The 26,141-nt window shown below is 37.5% G+C and overlaps 1 protein-coding gene across 1 annotated transcript in view; it reads left to right on the forward strand.

Moving 5' to 3' along the window:
- The window catches only part of PTPRN2 (protein tyrosine phosphatase receptor type N2), a gene marked incomplete at both ends in the record, with an annotated part of 628,010 nt that overhangs the window by 45,371 nt on the left and 556,498 nt on the right, over positions 1-26,141 (forward strand). Inside the window, one exon of the mRNA XM_084216229.1 lies at positions 21,018-21,068. Coding sequence (XP_084072355.1) covers positions 21,018-21,068 — 51 coding nt within the window. The remainder of the gene's footprint in view (positions 1-21,017; positions 21,069-26,141) is intronic.

Genomic DNA, 26,141 nt, shown 5'->3' on the forward strand with positions numbered 1-26,141 from the left:
TATTACTGCCCAGCTTGAGATTTTGGAACAGTACAACTACATGCTAACAAAGTGCACAAGTTGAGGTAATTTATCAGAATTCCAGTACACAAAGAACCTATAAAAATATTCCTAACAAAGTATGATGGTGCTGTTAAATGACACGTGGCAAACATGCCCCTACATACTTTTTTTCTAGAGGAAAAGATGTGTGCAGCCAGAGGCATTGCCAGCTGGTAATTTAAGATCTTGCTAGGGTGGCTGGTGAAGTTTTACTTAGGGTGTAAATATTTTAAGTAGCCTTGGATTCATTAAGCATTTCTTTCTCTGGCAGAGCAGAGAAATTATCTCTTTACATATTTATATATAGTAATTTTTCCTCTTGGCATGGAAAAGTAGTTGAATCTCTGGTACCTGATTTCTTGCACCCTAGAAAATGATATGGATTAATTGAATCAAGATGAGCTTTAAGCATGTTGTTTACAAAGAAGTTTACATTGTAATTTTTTCTTTCAAAAGTCTCCTTTCATGTCAGGATGACTGGAAAATGTATAGTGTAAATCCAGTTTAAGATAGAAGCCTCTGGTAGGACTCTTCCTGACTTGTACTCATACTATGTGTATTATTTATCATCTGTGTTCTGTTCCTGCTATTCTTAGCATGTGGCTTTGTTTCATTCAGGCAGTATATTGACTGTGAGGACTGGTTAGGAGCAAACTGTACAAAGCAATGAAAATCTCTTAATTTTTATTTTAGAAGTTCATGAGGCAAATTGTAAGGTGCAAGCAATACCAGTACAAAATTCCTTGTGTTTTGGTTATATAGTAATGAAGAAAAGAATTGCTAGAAATAAGAGTTCAGGTAAAAATCTTCCAAATTCCTGTTGTGTGTTATTTCAGTTTGCACAGATGTGTGCCATGAAATGCCTGCAGTGTGCAGGAAAGGCTGGAGGTAATAGAGCTGCAAGATGGAGACAAGATCTTTAATGAAGTTTTTCACCTGATAGTAAAAAATGAGTTTTGAATATTTTTTCCAGTTACTAAGAAATAAAAGCAAAGTAAGTTTTTAAGCATTTCTTAAAAATCATAAAAATCTGCTGCAGTGCGTAGGCTTCCTACAGATTGGCAATTTGATTCTTGGTTTCAAATTCCTGGGTGCTTATCCTTTCTCCCAAAGCAGTGAATAATATTCCTGCTTTGATTTAACACTCCTCCAGACTACTCTTTTTGGATTGGCTAATTTTTACTTTTGTACAAACTTTTCTGCTTTGCTTCTGGTCACCTGTGCAGAGTTATTACAGGGAAGGTAAAATGTGAAGGGTTTGAGTCCTGCTTGTTCCATAGAGCAGGGCTCTCTCATGGTCTGCTTTCTTTCCTGTGTTATGGCTGTCACCTTCAGTTTGTTCATGCTGTGCTTTCTGTTCCATTTCTTGTTTGGCCAGTGTCAGGAGCTTGGGCTTGTTACCTTGGTGGGGGATCCATGCTGCTGATTAATAGCACAAGTGACTAAAAATAGATGGAGTTGAAGCAGGAGACGTTTGCTGATAATAAAATGTTCTGCCTTTTATCCAGGGCTCTCAAATGTGATTCTAATCAGGTGACAGAATAGCCACTACTGCTCACAAAATGAAGGAACTGATGTATCATTATTTCAAGTCATCCTATGCAGAATGGAAACTTCTTTTGAGCAAAACAGAAGGCACAAGCATGTTAATCAGTTTAAATGTTATCTACAATTTTTTTTTTTGCCATGGATGCTTCGGCTGAGGGAGGCTGTTGAGAGTGTTGTAAAGAGCATGTGACAAATATCTTTTATCCCTTTTCAAAGTGGGAGTTTTGTGTCCTTGTTTAACTGAATATAAAAGGTTTTGCTTGAAGTTGAAATTCTGAAATCTATATAGCAGTTGTAGGTGTAATGAAGATGCCAGTCATTATTTTATAGCATATCTGGAAATACACCTTCAGATACTTTTTTTTTGTCCTCAATCTTGCAATGAAGTTTAATTATGATTGTTATTGTCACATGGAAAGCTGAATACAAGCAACTTCAGGCAACTCTCATACCCCTTGACATTTTTCATCAGTATTGCTACAGTTGGGTGCTCTGTGCTCTTTTATCAAGGATAAATATCAAGGATAAATTTATCAAGAATAAATTGTCTTTCCACCAAGTGATAGACCTGTAGTGCACAATTATAAACACTAGAAGTTATCTTTGTTATAAACATTAGAAGTTATACTCTACTGACAGTATTAATTAATCCTCAGGTGTATTGAAAAAATTCTACTCACCTAAAAATTGAGAAAAGTGAGCACTTTTATGGGAGAGCTGATGACACAGGTCATTTGGGGAGTTTGAAGGTGTGTTCTTGATCTCTTTTGTCACATGCTAATACATTTCCAAAAGTTTTATCTCTAGAACTTAAACTAAAAGTTTTGTTCTTTCAAGAAGATTGATCTTCTTGGAAAAACTGAACTGGCAAGTTCTTTGATATGCTTAAATTAGAAGTATGATATGTTTGCCCACTGGAAAGGAAAAGCCAGAAATTTTACAATCATTCAAAGAAAAGTAAGACTTTGTGATTTTTTTTTTTACATACTCAACTTGAAAATATTGTTTGTGCATAAAGTGAGAAAATATCATAAGCATGAAAAGTGCTGCTGGTTGGATATAACCCATAAATGTTTGCATTACTTTCCTCATTTGAGCACAAAATACCCTACCCTACCTAAATCTCCTTGGCATTTAGATCCCAGAAGTCTTCCTTTGAATTAACTGAAAGTAAAAATTGCTGTTCAAAGTTAGAAAGATAAATACACTGAAACCTGAATTCCAGCCTCGCCAAAATTATAGTATTTGGCTCTTTTATACCTTAGAACTTACTTATGACTGAAGAATAAGAAAATAATAAATTCAGTTTACTGATGAAGTAATTGGAGTGTAGTGAAGATGGGCATGCTTTCTGGTGTGTAAAACAGTTCATCTTCTGGCCATGGCTTAAAAAAAATTCTAACTATTTTATGGTGGAAAGGGAATGTACTGAGAAAGTAAGAGAAAAACAGGGGAAGCATTTTGATCTAATAGGGTTGTATCAGATATTGGGAACCAGAGGCCTAATGCATTAAAATAGAACAAAAAAGCAGTCAGTACTCCTATATTAAAACCAAACAACCAAAACTAAAAACTTTTCCAAGTGTCAGGCTACACACTTTTCTGTTCTGTTGGAGTATTTTATGCCATCTGTCTAGACTGCAAGATCTTTAAGGCAAAATGAGATACCCAAGTGGCGCATGGACCGCTGCTAGTACTGTTAATTGCTTCGTTTCCACAACATCTGGCACACATTATATAACACATTTTCTTCTGCCTGTTAAAAGCAGATAATATTTATTTACCTGCTTGTCACTAGGGCTTTGAAGAGTCTTATGGAAACCAAAGGAATAAATGAGCCCTGGAGGTGAATTGAAGCTTTTCAGATGCTGCAGTCCAGACACAGCCTCTAACTCTAGGTTTTTAAGCAGTGTCTTGCCTCTCACTGGAACAGTTTTCTGATGCTCTCTCCCTGAACATCTGTTGATGGCCACTTTCATAGCCAGAATCCAGGGCCAGACAGAACTCCCCTGTTGCAATTGGCCAGCCTGATGTTCTTAAAATTTGCACACTACTGTGGGACCCGTTAAGTTTCATGGTGGTGGTTTTATTGTGCCATCAGTGCCACCTCAGTTGACTGAATGGCAACAGTCATAAAAAGGGAAGAAAAACATTTTATCTTCTCCTGCCTGTGTTTCCTTCTACTGAGCTGAGGAGATATAAAAGAGCCCTTGGAGTATCAGAATTGAAAAGGTCTCAGCTGGAAATGGTTGACAGCATTGCCTCCAACAGAACAGGAAATAAAACGGGACCAAAAAGTTCACTGTGCAGGAATAGCATATACAGAGTTAAGCTTGAACTGGGTCACATAACAGGAATTTATTCTTTTTTTCCCCCTTTCCCATTATTTCTTCTGGCTTTGAACCATTTCTTTTAAAAATGAGACCTCTTCAGTTAGTCATCATAAATTAGTCATCCACCAGTGTTTGAGGTATTGGCCCCAAGTGAACTAGGTTGGTGTAGTAAAGTATAATTCAGCTCCTGTGTAGCCTTTCTTCGTGGACAAGGCAAATGAGCTTGGATGTGGTCTCTGTTTCTTTGTGCTTGGATTCCAGCTGCTGTGACTGGGTATGGAGGGCTCCTGTGTGGCTGTTCTCTATTAGGGCCTCACTGCAGAAAGGAACCTGCTGGTGCTGTGTTACATCTCTCTGACTGCAGGAAACATCCAGATCCTATCTAGCCATATTTATCTGCATGAAGCTGCAGAAGCTAAAAGTCATCCCACGGTGTTTTAGCATATGCTGAAAAATGAAATACTGTCAAACTCCTACAGTACTTGAAATAGACTTGAAATAGCCTTACAGTTTTGCTCCTTTACACTTTTTCTGTAGGGATCATTCAGGGATTCAGATGCAGTGGGGCACAGAAATAGAGAATGAATCTCTCACTTGTTGAAATGAAAATTAACCTTCTGAACTAAGATGGCTTTAGATAACTAGAATCCACAGTTTCATGCCTACTTTTTATGTTACACAGAAAGTGCACAATGAATAATTCAATAAGTGATGCCTAAGTTTATAATTTGAAAAGAGAAATGTCTGGAAATTTTCTATGAATGAGATCTTTATAATTTTTTAAGTCTGATTGCTACCAACATAGATCTTTGTCATTTTTTAAGCTTGATTGCTACCAGCATAGATGATGGTCTAAAAATATGCTAACTGTTGTTCATACCTATTCAGTGTAGCCAACAAGGAAATTTTATGTTTTGATCAGCAGTATATATCTGCAAAATTACATTCTTGGTTCCAGTTGCAACAAGTAGGAATTTGTCATTAATTTTAAGGTGGCTGAATTTCATTCCTCTGTGTACAGTTTAAACAACTTTATAGATGGGAGAAGTATTGAACATCAGTGCTTTATCATATATAATCATGAAGCCATCCATCCTGATTTGAGGGTGGTGGGTGCTGTCCTGTTTGAATTTTGAAGTTTAATTACTTTTCCTGTTGTGTGTATGTGTTTGTGTGTGTGCTTGATGAGAGTCTTCTCCACAGACTGATTTCTTACCCCATGATTTTACAATGACTAAGTAGTGATTCAAGGAAGATTAAAATGTTAATTTCTTTGTTCTCCTGTTCTTTAAGAGGCCAGCATAGGTAGGGTGAACACCACTAAAATAACTTTGGTTCTAATATTAACTGCAAAAGTACAGAATGAGATTCTACCTTCCCATTGAGTTGAAAGAAGAAAAGCCCCCAAGCTAAGGTTTCTAAATCATCATCTTACTCCCACAGATGATCATTCTCAAGTGGCAGATGATTATTTCTGGAATCAAGAATCTTACTTACTTCCTGATGTGTCATTTTTAAATTTTTCTAAATTGTCTTTAAATACTGTTTAGGTATAGATATCACACATAACAAAAAAGTATAATCTCAAATGCCTAGGCTAGAGGTAAACCTGTGAGGAATGTTCTGGATTTTTTTCATGTGTGCAATGATTATTTGAAACCATTCTTTTCTGTATTCAGGATGATTGTTAGGCTGCAGCTGTCTTGCTGAATATTCATTATGAAATGCTTGTATTTAAAAATAAACCCATTAGTTTTGTTTCTATCACACCAACTTGCCTTTCAATATGTGCCAGTGACCTGGCATGGTGACTGCATGTCTGAACCTTAGGTCTCCATGGGAAATCTTCGTATGTTAGATTTCTTTTTTTTTTTCTTTAATATCCAACAATATGCAGATAATGTCAAGTATTTTGAGGAATGGATCCTAAAAATACAATACGAAGTTATTTAGCTGTTTTATACCTTCTCCTTTAAAAGCCCATGTGGGGCTACTTTCTCTTGTCCTAGACCCCCATCCCTACCCTCATATTTCCAGGATAAACTGTCTGCTTTCCAGTTTGGAGTTATTTCTGATTCACAGAGCTGCTCATTTATTAACAGAAGGCATTCTCTGTGACTAGAATAAAATATAGGGAAGGGGAAGCATATTTCTCCTTTTTCAAGTAGAAAGAAAGGTTAATTCACTTTTGTATTCCTAATTTAGCTGAGGAACAGCATCTCTTCTATAATGCAGCAGAAGCATTTTCCCAGACTGCTTTAATTCCTGTTCCTGTCCTGAACATTTAGGAACCAAACTTCTTATTTCAAAAATCAGCAAAGTCCTGTCAGTGCCTATACCAGGAACAAGATAGTCTCTTAGTGACTGTTCCACTCTCTATTGTGGAAAACGAGGCACAGAGGAGCAGGCAAGCCAAGGTTACAATGCCCACAGAACTGGTATCAGGCGGAGGTTCAGCAAACCTTGAAACCTCATGAAGCAGTTCAGTGCAATGTACAGGGCCTCCTTTTTTAGTTCTTCCTTCCTCTTGAGTCCTTGAATTGCCTGAATTTGTATTTTTCAAAAGTATTCAAATGATTGAGTCTTGACAAAATTGCCGGTTTTGAAGAGGTAGACTTCTGGTTTTCTGACATCTTAAGGAACACAGTAGAGAGGCCTCGTCTCAGGTAACTGCAAGATCACTACGAGAAACCTGCAAGACAAGTTGAAAAAATAGAAATTGTATGGCATGGCTGACTTAGGTTATTTTAGAAAAGAAGTCTGGGTTCAGTTGTCTGACAAAGGGCACCTTGTTTCAGGTGCTGTGGGTATTCTGCCTAATGTCTCTGACGCTCCAGAAAGGACTGAGTCTCCTACCAGATCTGTGTTGTGTGGATATCTCAGTCTGTGGTATCTCAGATGGCAGTAGAAGAAAATGTTTTGACAACAAATTCCAACCCCATTTTATTGCAGTAATAACAGTAATCATGAATATGTTTTTAATACATATATCCTGTAGACATGCTTAACGTATTTGTATCTATACAGGTATAATACAGATTTATATACCTGTAGTTTGCAAAGACTAGCCCTGATACTGAGTTTTGCAGAGTGCTTGGTGCTGACTGAAGGTGGGAGAACAGAGGTGCAGCAGTTAGTGAGATTAGCAATCCTCTTTGATGTGTAATTGCAGCTGTGTGCTTCGTGCTTTTGTGTGCTGTGCCTCCCGCTGGGGCAGGCGCTGCACACTCAGGAGCTTTGCAAGTGAAAACATAATGTACTTTATTATTCTCCAGAAAGGGGAGGGAGAAACCAAGCAAAAAATAACAAGAAACAAAAGCAAAGTACTTTTAGCTTCCCTTCATCATAAAGGAAAAAAAGAACACAGCAGGAAAATAGCTTCCATATTTTTAGGCATTTGTGAGTCACCCTAAATCTCTTAGGATATTTTAGTAAAAATTATATTAAAAAAGCTTCTATGAAGTAATGAACTCGTAAGTTTTTCTGTGTGACATATTTCAGTTGCTTTTTTTAATGTTTCTTTTTAACTTCCTCAGGGTAAAGAATCAGTTATCCACCTGGGAATGCAAATGTTGTGAAGTGAGCCATGTGGATTGTGAGAGGAAAAAAGGCTGGTTAATCTTTTCTGAGGTTGGCTGTGGCATTCTGTAGTTCTACACTAGACTATCAGCAGCAGCAATAAAGGTGTTCACACCTCTGGGAAAGTAGGGGCTGGTGGGATAATCCATGGCCTAAGGTCACTGTCCTGCTCTTAAGGACCTTTTTGGCAACTGTAGGGTCTGGGTTTAGGCAGCTGTGGTGGAGATAGAGAATGGGTTAGAATAAAGTCATAATGTTGTCAAAAAATGACAACAAGGGAATTGCATCCTTAGAGAAGGTTTTACCAACAGTGCAGGTAAAGGCTTGGAAGATCTGGAATGGTAAAAGTCTCTAGTACCCAGCTGTGATTTGGAAGCTTGTGGGCACTTTCATATCCATTATAGAATTAAAGTATTACAACTAAAAGCAGCACTAACTGAGCAGTAATTATATTTTATATTTGGTCTACCTTTAACCCAGAATGACATAAATTGTGTGTTATTACATCATCAGATGTCAATGGGCAGAGCTGCTGAGTGTAAGGAAAGTGAGGATTTTCTGAGAGGTGGGGAGGATACAGGTATGTCCAGACACTGTCAGCCATGAGCAGCTCTCTCCCCCTTCCTCACAGTTGCTCCCTGTCCTCATATCTTGTTTAAATTGGGAAGTTGAATAGCTGGGTTACTTTGATGTCAGACTCCAGCAGACTTGGGCCACTTGAGGACTGTTTGTTTTATTGAACCTACATGTTAACTTAATATTTTTAATTCTGTAAAATTGCTAAAAATTGTAGCAATTACTCAAGAAATGGCACAAAAGGTTTTTTGATTTTGTTGTTCTGCCATCACATGAATAGCTAAAGGCAAGTTGAATTGAAGCCAAAAAGTCTTAGCTGTAAAAACCCAGGGTCTCTCCTGAACCAAATTTTAGCCAAGAGTCTGCCAATGCACATTTTTCAACAGCAGAATAACAATGCAGCTCATATTCCATGAGCACGATTTCCCCCCCATGGACCCTCGGTAAAAATGTTCCAGGAAGTTGTACAAAAAGAAGAGAACTGTAGATACAGGGATTCTTCTTGTGGTCCTTGACCTGATACTCCCCAGCTGCCTGCAGGAAACTGAAGCCACCTTCTCAAAACAGGCCAGTGCTTGATGTGAATCTGATAGTTAAGTTTTATTTTTAACAAAGCTCAATTAAGAGAAGTAGATGAGTACTGCTTCCTTGTACAAAGTAGTGTGTAATAACACATCACATTTTGCTTTTTTGACATACCATTAATGAAACAATTTCAGGTCTTTCAGGCATTCTTGTTGCAGTCCCATGTTGGTTTGAAAGAATACATCAAATGAGGTTGTACATTAAAAAAAAAAATCATTTACTCATCTGGGCATAATTTTAATATTCTTGTGCCTTTACTTCTGCTGCATGATATATATAGGTTGTAGAAGAGAGAATAAAGGTCACAAAGCTTTGGATTTTTAGGGTCATTTATTTGTTGCTTTTTTGGTGTCTGTTTTTTTTAAGGTCTTGTAATTAGGATATTTTGTAAACTCTCCATTGATGTAGAAAGCATTGTATGCATGTTGTTCCTTGCTTTCTGTAGACTATTGAATTCAGAAACAACAAAAAATTAGATTTATAATATATTCATCAAATAGAAAGTCTCCAAGTATAGTTTTAAAGATTGTTTTAATGTTTTGGCTGAACTTCAAATCCTGAAGGAAGAAAAATATTTTTTTGAATAATACCGGTTCATTAGAATAATTTAAGAATTTTTAAGAGGGCTCCCATATGAGGTGCCAGACTGATTCTAAACCTTGCTGAATATCATGTCTCAGAGAATTATGCAAATGCTGGTCAACTGCAGACTGAAGACTTGTGTGTGGAACTTCATGAAATATTAACATCAAGAATTTTTGGGAGGAAAAATAAAATCAAGTCTTTAATTAATGAATCTTTGGAATCAACTTGCAAAACTATCAATGGGATTATTGTAAAACCACTTTTGTTCTCAGGATGTCTCCAAGAAATGAGAGAGTCCCTTTCTTTTAAATTCTCAGAAATCCCAAGAAGGGGTCCTGTAAAGTCAGTGTAAGATGCTAGCAGGGAAATGCAGGGCTGTTCTTATCTCTGCCACTGGCTTATCTCTGCACCTTGGACTTTTTATCACTTTTAACACATCGTGCATTACAGACATTTCTGTGGAGATTATTCTCCTGCACTTCCTTTCTCAGACCCTCTTATTTTCTCCCATTTCCTCTTTTCTTGTAGATTTTTCTTCAGTTGTTGCACAGTGAAGTGTTCACCATTACCTCTGTTCTCCCTCCAGTATTTTCTTCTGAATTTGTACTTTTTACTGTTTCCAATTTAAGTTTCCTTGATTCTCTATATTTCCATACAGGAAAAAAAAAACCAAAAAAACAAAACAACAACAACAAAAAAAACCCCAACAAACCCCTCAGAAGTAAATTTTGATAATTCCTTTATGAATTAATAGGTCTCATTCTTTTTTTTTTTCCATTGTGTATGCTCTAGGCTAATTATTTTTACTAGGGAGAGGCTGGATTCAGCAGACAGAACCAGCTCTGGAGTTCAGAGCAGCTTGGTGGAGCAGTGGAGGAAGCTGGGAGGAAGTTTCTGATTGGTGAATAGAGATGTGAAAATCCCCATTCCTTTCTCTTTTCCATTATGTGCCTCCTACCTGGTAACTCTCAGTAGCAAAGAATATCCAGGAGAGGATAGGGAATGAACACAGAGAAGTCTCTAATATAGAAACAAAGTTTACAAAGGAAAAACAGCAAAGACAAAAAGACTTAAAGAAAAAATAGGCATTTGGGCCCTAATTCCCTGCTCAGATCCTTCAATTCCATCAAAATCAAAGGCATTGGAGGCTAGGTTAATGAGAGCTGGTGTCTCTATGGCTACAGTGTAGCAAAGGCTTTTGTCTACTCTTAATGGGGAAAGCACCTATATAAATTCCTGACAGCATCCAGCCTTCAGATTTCTTTTCCTTCATAAATGGATTTGCTTAAGTGCAGTTTCTCCTTGGTGGTTAAAGGAGTGCAACAGATGAACTTCTAGAATCTGAGAGGTTTAGTCTTCTAATGATATTTTTTCTTTTTTTTCCAGACAGAGAAAAATAGTCTTTTGTGTACTTTTTAGGAAGGAAACAGAAGATGAATTCTGGTGCTGCTCAGCATGAACACTATTTGTCATATTTCAAAATCATCTCTAATTTTCTTGGCTTCCTCCCCAAATTGCTTTAATCATTAGGCTTTTTCTTAACTACATCTCTGATGTGTGTCATTATTGTGGCTGCCTCTCAACAACTAGCCTAGGGAAAAAAACATCTCACTGGTCTCACAGAGTAGGCAGAGCTGCTTCACAGACACAACAGCAGGATGTATTCTAGGACAGCTGGCTCTACTGCCAGCCTCAGAAACATCAGGGTGAGTCAGGAGTAATTAGAGCTCAATTACTGGTCAAAATCAGGACCATTCACTCTCAGTTCTTTCAAATAGGTGTAATTTCACAAAAGTAAGTAGAAGCAGATCATTTTACTCTGTGATAAGTTTAAACATCTGTCTGCAATGGGTTTTGAATCAATACTGAATAGATTTAATTTTTATCAGCATAGTAAAGCATTGTCTGAATTCTGTCCCTTGTCATTGTGATGCCCATGTAGGGGTTACAAACTCAACAGCCCAACAGGACTTGAACAAAGCCACAAGGTGCTGCACGTGGATTGTTTGTCAAGAGATAATTTGTATTGATAGGGACAGCTAAGTTCTTGGTAGCTTTTAAAAAATATCTAGTAGATAAGCACTTTCACAATTCTTTGGGTTTTTTTTTTTCCCTTGTGGAAAGGGAATTTTGGGCATCTTAGTAAGAACTGTTAACTTTGATGTTCTACCAATATCCCTGCGTGACCTGTTTCTCATAACTCTGCTGCATCCTAGAGGAGGCTGCAGCTTCATTCACAATTCAGATTCCCAGGGCAAATTGTAGAGATAAATCTTGATGTCACAGTCCATTGAATTATACCTAATATTATTATTTTTCTCTCAAGAACTCCAAGAGACTATGACTTTCTTCATTGACTTTCATCATGTTTCTCCAGTACATGAATAATTAATGTGGATGACTCTGGACTGTTTAAACTCTTTATTAAAGAAATTATCAAGTGTATATAATAGTGTCTCTTCCATTAGATGAACACAGGTGATTTCAACACTCTAAATTAACATTATAATGTGATTCAGAAACTCATGATAAAGGCATGAAACTGTTTTCCCAAACAGCAATTTTTACTGTTTTCTACATCTATCAGACCTCCAGATGGATACAGAGAAATAGATTTAGACCAGTGTTTGGGTCCTGCTTCCTTTTTTGGAGCTCTTCTGTAAGAGTAACTCCCACATCCATGGGCGCTGTTGTCCAGATTAGAATTACTTCCCTGCAATAAATGATTCTGAACTAGCCCCTTGCACTTCACACTTCTTGGAGTTAAATGTTTCTTTTTTCCTTCCAAGCTGCTTTCATCATGTCTGCATTGTAATTTTAACCAAAAATTGTAACCCAGCTCAAATTAACTGTGAAGTAGAGATGAAGCAAAAAGGAGAGGGATTTTTTTAAAAGTTTGAGGAAGGAAAATAGAGGGGATCCTATGTGACAGGCACTTGGTCTTACTGCAGCTGTTAGTACAGGCATCTTTGATTGAAAGATGCTGTACTGTTTTCTAAGTAAGACAGAACATAAAAGCCAATAACAGCAGAGAGGTCCTCTCCAAAAAACGGTTTCTGCCTTTGAAGTCTGCTTAGGATATTGTTGGGAGAGGAATATTACCCCTCAATGTTGGGTAATTGCTTGGTTTTAGAGGCAATATAAGTGGATGAGAATTGCTGTAAATTCTGGTTATGTTTTTTTAAGCACCAAGATACTCATTAAGAATGTCTGCCAAGTAATGAAAAGAAAATTTTGGCACTAGTTAGAGGGAAATGATAAACATGTCTCTTTTCCTTCCTTTGATTATGGAAATAATGGGAGCTTTCCCAAAACAGAAGACACAACTTTAAAGACCATTTAGAAAAAATCCTTCTGTCACTGAATCCGGCTCTTGAAGACTGAGTACTTTCAGAGAATAGGACATAAGTTCCTTAACCATGTAAGTGTTTTGGATATTTTTCCTGAAAGAGTTATCTTCCAAAGCACATAACCTCCAGACAGAGTTCCTGTTTCCTCTAGCTAATGGTTCATTACTTCTTTGACCCAGCTTGTCTTAACCCTCACTGTGGAAGACATCTAGAATTATGTTATAATTAGGATGTAGAATTCACTCCTGTACTGCAATTTTGTAAAACAAGTATGCTGGAAGAGACTGGCAGAGTTAGTGATGGGCAAAATGAGGTTGATAGATATAATGATGGCAGCAGTTCTTTCACAGAATAAATATCACAGATTCCTCTGCAGTGCAATGCTTGCTGGCTTGTGTGCAATGATGTTAAGAAGGCAGTGCTGGTAATGTCACACTCTGCTGGGTGTAAGCTTCAGTGTTATATCTTTTGGCTATGGATAGTACCAGAAGGTTTTGCTGCCAGCAGATTTTGTGGGCAAGGATATTGTACAGGCAATGGCAGGTAAAAAAATAAGGCTGCTTGATGTATTTAAACAGTGAAGTGGAATTTAGACTCAGTGGTGTTCAGCCTTCAGAATCTCTGCCAGGCACAAAAGAAAGTTTTGCTTAGCTGCTCTTGGGATTTCAGTGGGCATTGGGTGATTCTAGTTCCTGCCCAGAATTGAATTCAGTTTTAACAACTGGTGACCAGAAGGTGTTTAATTGCATTTACTGAAGGCCTGCTCTGACCTTTATGATATTATGTCTAAAGTTTGGGAGTACTCCAATTAACAATTCTTAATTTTGAAGGAAGAGATCCTACATTTTATGTTGTAAAGATGCTTTTTTTTCCCCAATATGGGACACCAAAGTGGCAAAAATCTTTTGTTTGGGGCTGTGCTACTTGAGTAAATCACATTTGACCCCTTCTGCCACAATTAAAGGTAAAAGATTTCAATCATGATTTTAAGAAGGTAATATTTGCAATGCTTTTGAATTATCATCTATTTATTCTACAATAATGGATTAATCTCCTTTTTTTACAATATAAATAGAGAGCATGTTAGTGTCCCGTATAATTAAGTATTAGTGGAGCTACTTTTTTTGCAGATTATGTCTGTTCTCCCCATTTTCCTCTTCGGGTGAATGGCAGTCTTGCTAAAGAAACAGACAATGTAGCAGTGAGAGAATTGTAATTTTTCAGGGAAGGTAATGCAAGTTCTTTTAATGTTTACTGTGAAAAAATGACAAAATGGCTCATCAGATGGTGAATGAGCCACTTTCTGAGTGCTGGGCAAATGCTGTTCTAAAGCTTTCGTAGTGATGGACTTTCAGTGTCTCTTCTCTTCATGACCTGTTATTACTGCTCACATGTTCAATTATTCTTAGTAGTGACCTTTTCTCAGTGCTCCCCAGAAGAAAAGCCCTACATCATTGCAATCATGGCATTAGTAATCAGATAAGCTAATAGTAGTCTCACTACAAAGCAATTCCTTTCTTTAGTGGTGAACATGCTCAGGCTACTTATGTGCAAAGGAAAAGATCTATTTTTTTCCTCTAAAGGCAGAAAGGACAAAATACAGATTTACATAGTGAGAAATAATAATAATAATAAACACCACAGTATGTTGCCTATTTCATGCACCAATCCACACATGTTGAAGGGCAAGTGATATAAAGGAGGTAACTGTAGTATTGCTATATAATGTCATTGATGCTTTAGGGGCAAGTCTTGGCTGTAGGTTTAGGACTGAAATTTTTCCTAAATGAATGAAAACTCTATTCCATGATGAATTATTCTGCCTAGAGTAATATTTCAATATACAAATCAGTGTGTATGAAAAATGATTGAAAGAAGGGGTAAATCTGAGATGAGGAAGTGTTAGCACCATATGGTAACACTTATGGGAAATCTTTCCTTACTTAACTTTGGAAACTTTTCATGTAAAAAGATTGCACAGTCCTGCAGTTAACCACTGCAGGGATTTCTTTTGTCATCTTTATGACTGTTAATTTGGATTAGAGTAAAGCCTGGATTCTTCACCAGGGATGAGTGCTCCTTTGTATGAAGCTTTGTACATGCACATAATTAAAAAAGAAAGGGAAAAACTGTTCTCTCAAGAGTTTGCAGTATTACAAAAACATCAGGCACATATTAAACTCATAAAAGGTGGAGTGAAGAAAGAAGATCAAAGCTCAGTATATTTTATGCTGGCAATATTTTTCTCACTTTCCCTCTTGGGTAAAAGAACCCCTTTAGTATTATGTGCCACTTTAATATTATTCTTGACCACATTGATTTACTATTCTTTCATCACTTAACTATTATCCAAGCAGTTGTTGATAAACCACCACAGGCTCTGAGGGCTTGATAAAATATCTTTTTTCAGTGTAGAACGTTCTGGATATTCTGAGAACCTGAGGAGACACCAGAATGTAACTGAATCTACACTTGCTCTGAATTGAGGTAGCAAGACAGAGCAAATTGCGCCCTTCTTTTACCTCCTGTCCCTTATCTCTCTCCCAGTCACACACTGGAAGGAAGATGGGAAATGGCTGAATGTGCTGGAAGGGAAGGGGAGGGCTGTGGCATTCACATTCTCTGAAAAAATTCCTTCACCCAGGATTTTTTTTCCTGGGAAGCTGAGAGGCCTCAGAGAAAAGGAAAACAATTATTATGTCACTTGCTTCTTCTGTATTGTGCCTGTCTGGAATGTGTTTGGAGATTGCTTACCCACAGGTGATTGTTTCATTGGACTCTGGTGTGAGTTGTTTGGACTCTTGGGCCAAGTGGGGCCAAGCTGTGTTGGGACTCTGGAAAAGAGTCATGAATTTCCAATATTATCTTTTTAGCATTTAGGAAGTATATTTTTGTATTCTTTAGTATAATATAGTATAGTATTCTTTAATATAATATAGTATTTTAAAGTAATAAATTAGCCTTCTGAGAACATGGAGTCAGATGCATCATTTTCCTTCCTTTGTCAGGGCACCCTAACTTTACAATAGAGGGCACTTGTGGGCATGGATGGACTGGACTGCCAGAAATTGCCAGCAATCAATACTGATCTGGTGACAGAGCTGCTCACCTGCAGGAGTGAAAGGAGAGGGCACAGTGTAGTGGGGGCAGTGCCTGGGAATGGCATGCACGTGTTTGGGAGGGTCAGGGACGGGCAGCTGCATCCTGATGGTGAGACAGTGTTTTCTTGGAGAGAAGGAGGTAAAAAAGAAACACTTGTCAGGAAGAGAATGGAGGAGTTTGGAACAGAAAAACAAAAAATGGAGAAAGGGAATAGGAATGAAAATTTAAAAGGTAGGGCCAAGGAATAGAATATCCTGGTTTTTTATCATAGTTAATGCCAAAATAAAACTAAAGTAAGGAAGTCAGTTAATCAGTTGATTTTTCACAGGCAATTGGTAAGTTTTGAGTAATGAGTATAGACTTATATTGCATGTGCCCATACCTATATAACCCCAGGTTTCAGGAAACTGGGATGAAGTTTACTTAAAGCCTGTGATCAGCTTCAAGTACATTTTCCTCAGACATTCTTGCAATTTTGGGTAATTCTAGACTTGTTAGGCACACATGTATGGCAGACAGATGAGGATGTGTTGAATAGATCACAGCTTTAGCAGACTGAGCAAATTTCTCTCCTCTATTAGTGAGCAGAATATTTCTCTTTCAAACAGATGACTTCTCCCATCAGTTTTCTGCAAGAAACCTCGTTTCATTTTTTTCTACCAATGTGTTCAGATTACCATTCATTATTGTTGGGCATCATCTTGGTTTTTTCAGTTAAAGCTATCACAGTTGAGTGAATTGAGCACTTCTAAAATGTAATCATTGGAGCATATTTATTAATCCTACTCTAGGAAAATAAGCATGTGACTCACTATTTAGAGTCTTCCACAGCTGGGGCTAAAGACCCAGAGGCATTGACCTGCCCAGATGTTTCCTTGTTTCTTACCCTCACCAGCAGTGATGAGCTCAGCAGTGATGATGCAAGGTCTCCTAACCACATCTTGCAGCCAAATGTGAAATAAACAGGTAAATGTGGATTGCACTTTCATTCTGGACTATTAAAATGTTAAAGATGGTTGGCATATTTTGATTGAGGGAACATATGCTGGCTGAAATGTTGTGATGGGCCAGGGGTTGTTAGGGTCTGTAGATGTAAAGAGACATTAGGTGCTTCCATGAAAGTTGTAGTAAGAGAGTGAAAGGAAAAGGTGGAGATCCTTCAATAACACAAAAGACTTAAAAGGTATGTATTTTCCCAGTTTCAGAAGAAATGTAGCCATTTTTTGCCTGTTATTGGACTTTTTGTTTTGATGATTATAAGACAATTTTTGATAAACAGGGTCTATGGCCTACTTTTAAATTTTAATTTAGAAAAATGCTTACAGGATTGATGGCATTCTTGGGAGAGATGTTTAGTTTAGGATTATCATGAATTGTTTAACAGGGGGAAAGGACAGAGAAATAAACATAACATAATCTGTTTGAACCATCAGTCAATGTCAGTTTTTAAAAAAGTATTTTCCTTATAAGAGAAATTTTTCAGTTTTTTCTAGATGAAGTTCAAGTGACTTCATCTGCTGCCTTGACTGTCCTAACCTTCAGAGGCTCCTTGTATAAGTCAAAACAAACAATATGTTCCAGTGCAATTTAAACTTTCCTATTTTTTTCTTTAGGAAAGCAGAACTGCTGTATGATGAAGAGAAGGAGATAGTTTTATTAGTGTCTCATGAGAAGAATAAGTTGTAAAAAAGAAACATAAACTTTTAGGTCGTGTACTTGCAGCAGTATTTTCTGATTGTTTTGCTGCCTTTCTGAGAAACAGCACTGGAGGTATAGGGGGGGAGCAAAGGGAGGCAGAAGGCCCTATGGAATCTCTTTTTGTGGCTATTTAACGATGCACTATGAAAATGTACTGTAGTGTACATTATATACAGTATATTTACCTGATTTGTCCCTGCTGAGATGTGGAGACCGTGCAAATGTTAATAAAGGGTTGAATTTCAATGCAAGTTAGGTAAGAAAACTCTTTAAATTCTACATTTAGCAAGGCAAGGTATGCTGGATAATTATGTGGAGACTTTGTTATTTCAGGGATGCTGTGTGAAGTGAGATTGGGGCTTTAGGTTTGGTGTTTGAAAGTAATGTATCAACAGTTTATGTGTACCAGGAGGTTTTTTGGTAGGGAGATTTTTTTTTGATAGAAAATGCAATGTGATTTTGCTCCCATTAGGCATGAACTGAATTAAATCTATTTTGGAGATGATACCACTTCACTCTTCAGAGTTGACTTATTACCACCATTACTAATAGTGGGTAGATAGTATTTAAAATGAAATATGATACTTCTTAGTGTTCCAGCAAATAGCAGGAGATAAATTAGTAGCTAAATTAGCATATTGACTGGTTGTGTGAAATATGCATAACCACCAGCTCTAGCAATAAATAACTTGAAACAAAACATTTTTCAAGGCATTTTGGAGGTCCTTGTCTACTTTAGAGTAATCCTACATGAATATAGTTTACTGTGCATTGACTTTGTTAATTTGCTCTCCAAGACATGGGTTTACGAGCCTGATTGCATCAGATTCCTTGCTGCAGTGAGCATCAAATAAACAACAGTTATTAAAAGAGAAATTAAAACATGATAATGCCAGTTTTCTTTTGTGCTTTTCATGGAAAATTTATTAGTCAATAAAGCAAAATCAGAGTTCTGTATAGAAGTAGTGTGACTGTTGATTTCTTTGTACCTAAGCAGGCTCGTTTTGTTCATTTTGTATCTGTATTTTTCTGCTTCTGAGAATATCAGTGTATTATTATGGGATGGCCTATCTCTGGCAGGTGGCTACAGACAGCAGGTGGTTGTAATCCCAGCTCCCAGGTGCTTCAAATCAGTAGTCAGGTGAACCTGTCACTGTTTAATGTGCCACTCTACTAGAAATATTCCTGGCTGCAACTTCTCATCTGACATCTTTTGGCTCTACAGTACTGCAGGATGGGAAATAACTACAAAACTGCCTGTCTTCCCTCCATCACAGGGTAAATTCAGCAGCATTTTGCTGGACACAGATATTTCAGGTTTCTGGTTTTAATTATTTTCTTAATCTTTCAGGAAAAAAAGGAATACTGATTTTTCCTAGCCATAAAACCTTTTTTTTTTTACAAGAGTTAACTTCAGATTTCTGGAAACAGGAACACTGAAGTATACATTTCCAAGTCTAGTTTATATTGGTGCTTGAAGTCTTTATTTTTTTTTTCCTGCAAGAATGCCTTTCTAAAGTGAGTATTGTTATTATTTTAATTAGAGTCTTGTGCTGTGAGCTCTGTGTGGATGTGTTTTGGTCACTGCCTCTCATTGTTCTTGTCTGATGCCCTTTATGAGTCAATGTACAGCTCAGGCATCCTCCTGCTTGGCTGGGTCAGCAGCAGGGCTGCAGTCAGGTATCTTCAGTGAGTTTCCAAACACTTTCAGGTCAAATGGTTCTTATAGCAGACTTCTCTGGAGCAAAGTCAACCATATCTCAAGAATATATTACAAACCACACTTTGTGTATTGTGTGGGCACATGCCATTCTGCAATACTCTGTGTGAAGCAGCTTTCCTGGTCTGAAACTTGCCTTTCAAAAGGTACCAAATGTATATCCACGGTTTACTGGGCCATGGGTAAAAGGATGAGAGAACTTTTATTTGTGTGCATATTGTAGATCTGTGTAAGGTTATGTGTATGTGGTCTTTGCAGGCAGCTGTGGGATGGATGTGAAGGACTCTGTTGGTTCTCCAACATGTCTTGAATTCCCATAGCTGGGCTTGTCTAGTTCAGACCTAGCATATGCTGCTAAATCCTGCTGAGACACACAGCATATTAGTTCAGGCTCAATGATGTGCTAATACAGTTATCTGCTGAAAGGCTTTTCAGAAATTCCTAAGTCACTCTATCTCACCAAAACTTTTCTTTTAGTAAGATGAGGAGCCAGGTAATTCATGGTCAGAGGGTTCTAAGCCATTCAGTTCTTTTTCTAAGGACATCTTACATAATCCACTGGACTCTCTGGTGATTAGAGGTGCTGTACTTTGTGCTTTCATGGAGATCAGCATGGCTGGGGAGAGAGGATTTGCTCATTTCTTTGGATCTGGTGTAGTTCCTGGCTGGTTTCTTGATGCAAGGTGTGGAAAAGTTCAATATTGTTTAATATCATAACTACATGTGGCCACAGAATTTATGAATAAGATTTTGTTAATCTTTATTTTATTTATAAATAAGATATTCTCCAGGAAAAATGAAAAGTCTTAATTGTGAAAATGTGTTCTTAAGGAAGTGTTTGTGTCCCACATACAGCTTCATTCCTCAGATTTGCTCCAGTTCTAGCTTTTTAGCTTTGTCAGGAAATAATGAAACTACTGGTTGGGTAAAAAAAGTGAGTAGCAGGATATTTCACAGTGCCTTTGGACCTGATCCTTGTCCCTGTGCCCCAGTGTGGAGTGACCAGAGCAGAGGCACATCTTGCCCACTTCCCTGCTGCCTTCACAACTATCAGCAGGGACTCATTTTGGTTGAGGATAAAAGCAAGAAACACTATTTTCTCAATACCTGGTTGAGTGACACCAAGGGAGCAGAACAGTTTGGTGACAAGGGAACAGAATACTTTATCCATGAAGATGTGTACAAGTGAAAGAGCTGGGATTACCAGCCTGGATGGTGTTTCTAGTGAAGAGTGGAGCTTGCGCTGTAGGGGCTAATCAAGCAGCAACTTCAGGATCAAATTTCCTATTTTAAATCAGATAAATCCAAGGATATTTTTCATGGACTTATATTGATTTGTCAGCTGTCTGTGAGCTATTAGGGTGCTGGTAGGGATGGCTTAATTTGGAAGCTTTTTCCAAGGATTTAGCACTCCTGAAGTCTTAGGCATGGTTAGTGGTTGCAGTTACCAAACCCAAGCTTAATCTGAGCAATTTATAGGCTGATTTATAGGCTTGTCTCATTGCTGTGGCAATATTGTCAGGATGCTCTTGGTTTCTTGGTGTATATTCTTGCAGCGTATTGCAGCATTATTGTGCTGTGGTATAGTAATGTGCTCAAAATTAAGAGAACATTAAGTCCCTCAAATTACTTAATGAGAGAGACATGGATGTAAAAAAAATGAACCTTGAGTAGAGGAATGAGGGGAGGAAAAACTTCAAAGGTTATTCTGGACATAGCCAGTTAGTAAAATGTGCTGTCTAATCAGACCTGTTCTGGACTTCCTCTGCTGCCCAGTTTGAACTCCCAAGGCCAACCAAATGTCTGACTTTTTCAGAGGATTTAGCAGGTCTTCAATATGCACTAATTACCCACAGTTTGAAACCTGTATTAATTTTTACCTTTCCTTTGTGTTTTTAGGCTGCCTGTTTGAGGATGACCTTTGCAAGTCTTTTGAAGTCTGTGTAAATGGTAAGTCCTCCAGGTTTTCTTTGCTGCTTGATCTGTGCTCCCCTCTGTAATTGCTGTATGTTTGATTCAGTAAACCAAACATATATGTGAGTGAGAAGGAGGGTAAAAGGAAAAGTACCAGGTATGACTGTTTTGGTCAGCAGTTAGGAAAATTTCATAAATTAAAAAAATATTCTCTCAGCCCTGAGCAAAACCATTAACTATTATGTGAAATATATTTAAATTTAATTAAGAGCACTGAAATATGCTAACATTTAATTTGTCTTAATATGGGTGAAATAACTGTTTTGTTGCATTCAGTTTACTCCTCTTTTTAGAGGATGATGTTGAGTAATTATCAGTCTCCTCTTCAAAAGATTGCTGTTTTATATAATAAGAAAGAAAGTCTCAAAGGAACACTGCAGTTGTTGATTGTACTGCTTCCTTTTTCTATGATTTTACTTGAATTATGCAGAAACAGCTTTCTTCTGCTGTCCTGCATAATTTATTTTCAGTAAGTCCAAAAAAGCCAACACAACATATGAATGAGGCTAATGGAATAGTACAAAAGATGTTTTCTAATAATAGTTGAAGATTGGAAATGTGCTATATGAAATGACTTAATTCCCAGTGAAGGACAGAGGATGTTTTGAGAGAGGTAATAACTGTTATAAATGTGTATATGTGATGAAAGGAGGAAGGGAGTAGTTTTAATAGTGTGTTTTGATATAGAAATATATGGCAATATGTATAGCTGTAGTAAGGGGCTTAATATTTAAATTAAGTCGTGTATGTGAAATTATTGTTTGTGACATCATGTTATGAAGGAGAAGTTTTTTTTTCCATCAAACACAGAAAAAATCATATGGGTCTATTAATTTATTAAGATATTAATAAGGTTTAGCTAATTAACATTTAAGGTGAAACAAGATTAAATTTCCAGTACTGTTTAACATCAGACAAATGCAAATTTCTAAGACTTTTATATTGACAATTCCCATGATTTACACCAGGAAGGGCAGTGACAGATTTGTACAGGTTGAATTTTTTTGCTATCAATATTTTCCAGTGCCTAGGCTGGAGTCTTCCCCAGTGCAAGCAGATTTAATCAGGTTTAATCATAGGCAACTGTTATATGCAGCAGACAATGGATAGTGGGCAATTTATGCAACAGATGACAGCAATTTCTGTACTTCAAGGGATCTCTCTATTGAAGACTTTGCTGTTTCTATAAATGTAGCTTCCTAACTTCTTGCTCTACTTGTTTTCTTAAATGAAGATGCAGTCTGTCAAATGTCCATATGACACTCTTTAGCATGCGGAATTATATTATGGAAGTTGTATCTTTGAATTTGAGTGGACCTTTTCTGTAGAACTACTCATGTTTTGGCATAACTAACTTAAAGAAATGTCAGTATTGAGTAAGACAGATGATCAATAATATTTTCTAATGTCTGATCTTGTTTTAAAAAAATACTTGCAGGGATTCTGTCAAAGAGTCTAAGGTAACTGTAAAATATTTCATTCCTTTTTGTCCCCCTGGGCAAATGTTATCTAGCATGTATTTTAAATGCTCTCCTTGATGCAAGTGAAGATAAACCATTCTTGAGAAAATAAACAGGATCTTTGGGAGATCATACATTGAAGTACTAAAAAACTATAAATTTTTTTTTATATGTAGCAGAAAGGAAGTTGGCCTCTTGCTTCTGAGCAATCTTTCACTTTTTTTCCTGCCCAAAGTGCTGCTGATTCACCTGTGGCTCTGGCATTTTTCAGAAATTCTGATATATTAAAATTGGAGCGCTTTGCTGGGCTTGAGAGTTCAGGAACTGAAGTTGGTGGATATCACTGTTCTCAGAAGCAGAGCTTACTCTGAAAAGGTTTGCCTCCTTTCTTGTCACACAAGTGGGTATTTCTGAAGTACAGTGTGAAAGTGGGTAAGAAACAGCAGCTGCTTTTTGGTAGCATGTGATCTGCAGATCTGCTTCTGACTCCTGCAGCAAAGCGGATAATTCTGATCTTTGCTTCCAGCAGAGGCATAGGAAACTGACCACATTTGCAGAAATAAAGCTAGGTTTGCCTACTGAAGACATAAGTCATAGTGTTTGCTGTCTCATATCTGTCATCATGTGTAGATCACTTGTGAAAGCATAATCAAAACACCAATAACTGAGCTTATTTCATAGCTTAAAAAATCCCCTACTCTTCTTCCCTTCTAATTTCTTCTGTAGAGAGGTTTTTACTAAATGATTTTGATAAATTTTCCTTTCCATGAAGGAAAAAAAAATGGTGTTTGTATTGCTAAAAGCAATGTCATAGAATTGTAAGATCTGAGATAAGCAGCATAACTGTTTATATCAGAGATAAGGGCTGCTTACATCTGTTTGGGTCACATGCCATTTTTGCAGGGCAAAGGACCTGCTCTAATAATGATTGTTGACTTGTCTGCCACTTTCTCTCATTGTATAAAGGTCTCTTTTGGCTTCAGTGATGGGTTCTTGCCTATGCTTGTTTAATAGCTCCAGCAGCATTCATGCAATATTAATTTATTTCCACAAACCTTTTATCAGTTTTCAGAGCTGCACTGACTCATCAAGTGGTTAAAATGGAACATATTGTTTCATGTTAATTTTAATGGCACAAGCATAAGCCAAGCAAAAAGACTGAGTGAGTTTTCCTGGACTCTTTCTTTGCAAAGCCAGAACTTTGAGAGCTAAAGTGACTTAGATGTCATTTATTTATCTTCTGGTACATCATCGCTTCTTTCTTAGAGTTGGAGGAGCTGACATTTTCACCCATCTAAAATGCTTGAAGCTGGAAAGCCTGCAGCTAAAAAGGGTGATGGGAAAGGTGAATATGCCTGTGAGCTGCAGTCTTTGATAGAAAGTAACCTGGCATACTATAAGCATGGAACCCCCCCCCCCCCCCCCCAATAAATTGTGAAAAGCTGTTACAGATAAAAAAGGAAGCAAATAACATCTTAATTAAATAAGATGTATAGAAGGAAAATAATAATATGAGGATTAGTATTTGCAGTGATGGCATGTGTACCTACAGCTGTGGGTAAAGAGGGATATGGCTTTCACACCTTCACATACACTTTGCTGTCTGGGTTAGAAGTTCAAGTAAAAGAGTTTGCCTGTGAGTGTATTTTTTCCTTAACAGCTCTGCCTAGAATGTGTTTGTATGAAGAAGAAAAAAGAGTCAAGAAGGAATTTTTAGAGGATCTGAGACAGAAATCCTTTGCTTACCCTTGAAGAGTCCTTGTATTTATATACTAAATTTAGTACAGCTGGATAAGCAGGAATATGTCATGTTTTGTTTTGCATTTTAAGTGACAGATAAAGCAGTTCATGTAAAATATCAGCTTGTTTATCTTCCTTGTTGGAAGGTTTAAACAAACTGGCTCCTGTGAACAGCAAAACAAAGACAAGTTCTTATTCTTTCTCATGAAATTGTGCTATTGAATTCTAGCAGTGCCACTGGGAAAGACGCCATGTGGTACAGATAAAAGTGTTCATTTCAAAATAACCATCCCTTATGTCCTCTCTTTATTAAACTGCTTGAACTGCTCATTTAGAAGGGTGCCATTCTTTCCTTTAGCTTTAATCTCCAGGTATTTAGCTTCAGCAAGCAGTTTTGTGCTGTGCTTTATGCGGGCATGGCTACCATGATATCTTTGCTGCTATCAACAGATCCTTTATAAGTCAGGGCAGTTTTATTTACAAAAGAGGCTGTGGCTGCAATCCTCCTTCCTGCATGAAATCAGAACGGGGTTCATGCAGACAAGATCAGATAGTAGAAAACAACTCTGTGAGGCCAACCAAGGGAAGTTAATTAAATGCACTCGTTGGCGCAGAGTGTGTCGTTAAGCCAAGCCTGGCTGACAAACGCCTCCCCTCTCCTCGGAAGACAGCTCTGATGTCTGCAGCAGTGTTTGGAGAAGCTGTGCTTCTGAAAGGCTGGGCAAACAGCTCTGCACAGCTGAATCAATATTGCTTTATGTATGCAAGCTGCACTTGTTAGGAGGGACTTAGGTTAGCACGGTGTGGCAGGGGCACCCAGGCATTGCGGTACAAAATCGTGAACCTTTCCAAGCCCGGATCTCTGCAGGTAGTTCAGAATATTAATGCATTTTCTTCCTCAGCTACAGAGTTCCTTGAACATTTGGAGTATAAGTGATTGCATGTGCTGGTGATGAGCCATAAACAGTAAACATGTGCTACAGATGATAAGGGAGAGAAGTCAGGATTCCTGAAATGGTTTCTTGAACTTAATGTGTTATGCTTTGAGGTTTTCCAGACCATTGCCTGGTAGGGTGGGATTGCAGAGGGAGATGCACCTCGGCATTGTTGAGCTAACAGATGTCTGCGGCAACATCTGCGTTGGCAAGGCACTGCTCTCCAAAAGCTATTGAATTTTTGTCAAATGACACTATAAATCTGGGCCTAAGCTTTCTGAGCCCTTTCAGTGAGCATCAGTGCTTGTTATAACTAAATTCAGATTTCTGAGGAGCAACACTAAGTGGTACCTCTGTGTGCACTTGCTGTATTGTCTGTAGAGAATTTATGTGCTTTTCAAAGATGTGGGGATTCTTCATAAATAACTGAAGTTCAAATACCACCTGATGTCCTTTCTTACCTGAATTCTGAACTAAATGAGTGTGTGTGGATGTTTGCACATGGATGTTTTGTTGTTGTAAAAACCTGACCAATTATTTAAATATTAGGATTTACTTCCAGTGGTTCTTCTCTACATTATTTGTTCTTCAACAAAATAATCGGCCTTTTTTTGTCTGACACTTAATTTTTTTTAAATATGCTTTGAATAAATAATGTTAGAAGAAGCCACAATCTTATGTGGTACTCAAGAATGAGTAAAGCTTAAAATCTGCCATTGTATAATAGTATTCTGAAAGTCCACATCTTCAGAAGTATTTACACACTTCAGAAGTATTTTCAACTGAAATCAAAGGTGAGTTAACACCTAAATATTCCTGAGAATCTGTGGATATGAAGATGGTGTCTCAGTTATTAGGACTACTTTACAGTTTTTAAGGAAATACATGCACCTTTTGAAACAAATTTGTGGAAA

Source organism: Fringilla coelebs (genome assembly GCF_963513975.1).
Source record: "Fringilla coelebs genome assembly, chromosome: 1".
NCBI lineage: Eukaryota > Metazoa > Chordata > Aves > Passeriformes > Fringillidae > Fringilla > Fringilla coelebs.